Source organism: Marmota marmota, unplaced genomic scaffold, assembly GCF_001458135.2.
Source record: "Marmota marmota marmota unplaced genomic scaffold, marMar, whole genome shotgun sequence".
In the NCBI taxonomy this organism is placed as follows: domain Eukaryota; kingdom Metazoa; phylum Chordata; class Mammalia; order Rodentia; family Sciuridae; genus Marmota; species Marmota marmota.
Genome location: NW_026000206.1, coordinates 13,580,506 through 13,584,970, shown reverse-complemented (window position 1 = coordinate 13,584,970; position 4,465 = coordinate 13,580,506). Strand labels below are relative to the sequence as shown.

The 4,465-nt window shown below is 41.2% G+C and overlaps 1 protein-coding gene across 1 annotated transcript; it reads left to right on the top strand.

Moving 5' to 3' along the window:
* Nucleotides 1–1,150: 1,150 nt before the first annotated feature.
* LOC107152965 (histone-lysine N-methyltransferase, H3 lysine-36 specific-like) lies at nucleotides 1,151–3,645 on the top strand. The gene has a single exon (XM_048791441.1). It carries the CDS (start codon nucleotides 2,684–2,686, stop codon nucleotides 3,422–3,424), a length of 741 nt encoding a protein of 246 aa, XP_048647398.1. The 5' UTR covers nucleotides 1,151–2,683; the 3' UTR covers nucleotides 3,425–3,645.
* Nucleotides 3,646–4,465: the final 820 nt, after the last annotated feature.

Below are 4,465 nucleotides of genomic sequence, written 5' to 3'. Positions count from 1 at the left end.
ATGTTAGACTTAACATAGCCAATAGATGACTTTTGTCAAAACTCAGGAACAAATAAAGATGTTAAATTATTATTATTATTATTATTATTTAAATACTTGTACTATTGTCTATAAATTAAGCTAAATACTATTGCTCTTTTCAATTTATTAAATAAAAAAGGGGGAAAACAAGACCCCATAGGCACACTTAGATATTAGAAAATTTTTTCTTAATTGTGACACTGAGAGTCTTACTGCTACTAAACATGATTCAGTAAATTAAATCAGATTTCAAAGGAGACTTTAAACTTGTTGTCATAATAATTACTGAAAAACCTGGCACAGGAAGGTAAATTTCCAGCTGCAAAATTTACAGCATTGCAGCTTCATGAGTTTGCAAAGTAAGTAAAAATTATGGGGGGGAAACTTCTCTGACCCAATTTCTCAGGACCATTTTTAATGTACACTGCGGTGTGTACTGGAAAGTCCACCCATAAATAATTTGACTTAAACTATACTTCCAAGATCCTTCATAGTAAGATAAATGCTGATGGAAGGGTTGAAACTAAGTTAAATCCTAGATTAATTGTACTGACTATAATGGTCAATTTTACCTATGTTTATCATATGGTAAAATGGCTGTCTGGAAGTACCTTTTGAGGAAAAGAAAGCATATAAGAAACCTAAACCAGCCAATCAGGCTAGTTCTTAAAGATTAATACTATATTTGCTTATTTGGACAATAGTCAGAAAGATTATTAAAATAAATTTTGTTCCTATACAGGCCAGTTATTTACATAAAATATCCACCAATGTAACATTGCTTAAAACATTCTACAATAAAAATTGACACCTTTCATAAATGGATGGATTGTGAAAATGCCTTGCCAGTATAACAAAAGCTGCCTAGAAATAGTGTGTATATTTTAGACTGGTCTCCCAGAATAGACAAAGGTAATTATTTAAAGATGCCATTACACTTAGAGGTTTATTGGTATTACCCTAACTTTCAGTGAGATGGCATTCAGAAGGATGTTTAAGTTCTTGACTTCTGCCTTCAGATTTTTACATTTACTAAAAAACCTAAGAGACCCCTTAAACATGAGAAATAAAACTTTTCTCATTTTATTACTAGTTATTGTCAGCTAATATTTCAGAGCTTTAATGTGCTGAAGTTACCGTTCAGGCTTCAAAACAGGTGCATGCCAATTAACCAGACCTAAACAAGGTCTTGATCTCATGATCCTGGAAGTTACTACATTAAATATGGCTCTTTGCTTCTACAATCACAGCCTTTGTGGCTACGTGTCAAACTTACAACATATGAATCCTCTTCATAATTTGACTTAAATTGTACTTCCAAGATCCTTCATAGGAAGATAAGTGCGGCTCTGGTGCGGGGAGTGGGCTTCGCTTTGGGATCGCAAGGCCTCATCTCTCCGCTGAGGCCGGTTGCCTCGCGGGGTTGGTGGCCAACGGCGCTGCACCTGCGGGCCCCCTCCCGCCCCCATCACTGCCCGCCGGGCTCAGGCCTGGCGGGTCCTGCAGGCGCGAACTTCCTCCCCGCGGCCCCTGTCCTGCCGCCCGCCCGCCCGTGCGCACCTCGGCCTACCCTCCCACGGGGAGCCGCCTGGGGTGGGGGGCTGCCCTCCAGCTGCGAACTTTGCTGCTGAATATCGATGAGTGTGATCGGCGCTTTCGGGAGGTGCTGCCGCAGCTGCGGGAAGGGGCGCCCCGGGCAGGCGGTGTCGGCGACAGCCAGTTTGTCAAGCTGTAGCGGCTGCTGCTACCCTGACTGGGCTTCACCTGCCGCCTCGCTTTCTCTTTTTGCCGCGTGCTGGCCTATGGGCCCTGCAGCTGTGGACAGGGCAGTCCTGCAGTCGGGAAGGCGAACTCGGGGTGCATCCGCCTCCGCCGACTTGCCCGCGGCCTGGGCACTGCCGCCGCAAAGGCTTAGGCGCAGGGTTCAGCGCTATTGGGACCGCTGCGCCCCAGCGAGCCAGGAAGGAGGAGGGGTACCTTTTTGTGCAGTGTCCAGAATCCCCTCTGGAATCCCGCAGCCCCCTCCCTTCAAGAGATCCGGCCGCTGGACCCTGGGCGGGGGAGGACGAGGACAATTCCTGTTTTGAGATTTTTAGGAATTTTGATAGCCAACGGGATTTTAATTTTAGTTTAACCCAAGTGTCCACCAGTCTGCAGTGCAGGAAAAAGGGACGGGCTGTTTCTCTGTGGCAGGATTTGCCAGCTTCTAAAAGATGGAGTTTGCTGAGGTTCCCTGAGGCCGTTTTTCCACCTTCAGCCAGGAGAACTTTTTACACCCTTCGAAGTACAGCAGAAAAGCATAGAGGCCACTAGGCCTTGAGAAATGACTGCCATTTTGAAGAGAAGAGTCATCTTCTTAACTTATCTTATTAGCTCAGATTGATTACTGTGATTTTGGATTCCAGGTTGATGCTGGCCCAGGATGGATCAGACCTGTGAACTATCTAGAAGAATTTGTCTGCTGCCCTTTTCCAGTCCAGTGAATTTAGATGCCCCTGCAGACAAGGACAGCTGTTTCGGTAATGGTCAATCCAATTTTTCTGAGCCACTTAATGGGTGTACTGTGCAGTTGTAGGCTGCCAGTGGAACATCCCAAAATGCTTATGGACAAGATCCTCCATCTTGTTACATTCCACTGCGGAGACTACAGGATTTGGCCTCCATGATCAATGTACAATATTTAAATGGGTCTGCTGATGGATCAGAATCCTTTCAAGACCCTGAGGAAAGTGATTCAAGAGTTCAGTCGCCAATTGTTTGTACTTCCTTGAGTCCTGGTGGTCCAACAGCACTTGTTAAGAAACAGGAACCCTCTTGTAATAACTCCCCTGAACTCCAGTTAAAAGTAACAAAGATGATCAAGGATGGCTTTCTGCACTTTGAGAATTTTACTTGTGTGGACGATGTAGATTCTGAAATGGACCCAGAACAGCCAGTCACAGAGGATGAGCGTATAGAAGACATCTTTGAGGAAACTCAGACAAATGCCACCTGCAATTATGAGCCTAAATCAGAGAATGGTGTAGAAATGGCCATGGGAAGTGAACAAGACAGCACGACAGAGAGTAGACACAGTGCAGTCAAATTGTCATTCTTGCCATTAGCTCCTCAAACTGAAACACAGAAAAATAAGCAAAGAAGTGAAGTGGATGGCAGCAATGAAAAAACAGCCCTTCTCCCAGCCCCCTTTTCACTAGGAGATACAAAAGTTACCATAGAAGAGCCATTAAACTCAATAAATTTATCTTTTCAGGATGATCCAGACTCCAGTACCAGTACATTAGGAAACATGCTAGAATTACCTGCAACGTCATCATCATCTACTTCACAGGAATTGCCATTTGTAAGCAGTTTTTGGTACAAATTAAATATATACATGAATGTATATACACAGGCCACTTAAAGAGAAGCTTAAAACTAATTTGTTTTTGGTTATCAGTTCACAGTTGAAAGCTAATTATAAGCTTTAATGGGGGAAATTTTACTTTGATTTTAAAATTTGTGTCTTATGAGTGGTTCCTTTTGGCTTTTCCAATAAATCTCCATTGAGGATTGACTAAATGTTAAATTTATAAGGGCATTTGATTGAGTTCAAATTTAAGTTTTCAAGATGTAGGAATACATTTTATTATCTCTTACAAAAAACAAAAACTTGGCATTGCTAGTATCATGAATGTAGGTGAACCAGTTCCTTACTTCAGAGTCCTGTTTCCACATAAGGCATGGCTTGTTTTTTTTTGGTCAGTGGGTGACTTGCTGTAGGTTGAAGTACATTTTAAGTACAGATTGAAAATGGCTAAGAAGAAAAAGTTTTCCTGGATATCAGTCAACTTAAATGAGGTTGATTTTTCTGAACTCCTTGTGAAGGTATAGGACGTCCTAGGCTTTTGATGGTTGCCACCATCAGGGTAGGCTCTTTAGTCTTTCCTGATTTTAAAATTTGAAGCATATTTATATGTGTGTGTATGTGTATGGAAATGGAGAAGAACTCACTTGAGTTTTTCAGTATTGTAATACTGTTAAAGGGCGGTAAATGATAAGGTTATTATTTATTAGAACTTAATGTAAAATTTCTTGACCTCTTTATTTAACTAAATGATCAGTTGACTTCTCTTAGCCTTGGTTTCATCACTTCTAAAATCCAAAAGTACTTTGATTTCTAAGATTCCTGCTCCTTTCAGCTTTAAATATGATTTTGTTTCTCTTTAAATATCACATTGTCGTGGTCAGAGGTAGTGTCACCAAGAAGATATTTTTTCTTAATTTTTTTTTTGCCAACAAATCCCTCATAATATGAAGATTTTATAAAAAGGATTTTGATAATATGTAATGATTGCTTTGAGTGCCTTAAACATTCACTGTAGCACACATCCCTGTTGTTCTTTATAGTTACAGAGGGAGAATGTGGGTATGTTGAGTTTGTTTCTGTTGATTCATATCTTAA

Excerpts from the sequence above, each read along its gene's own strand:
- LOC107152965 (XM_048791441.1), top strand. The coding sequence starts at position 2,684 with ATGATCAATGTACAATATTTAAATGGGTCTGCTGATGGATCAGAATCC.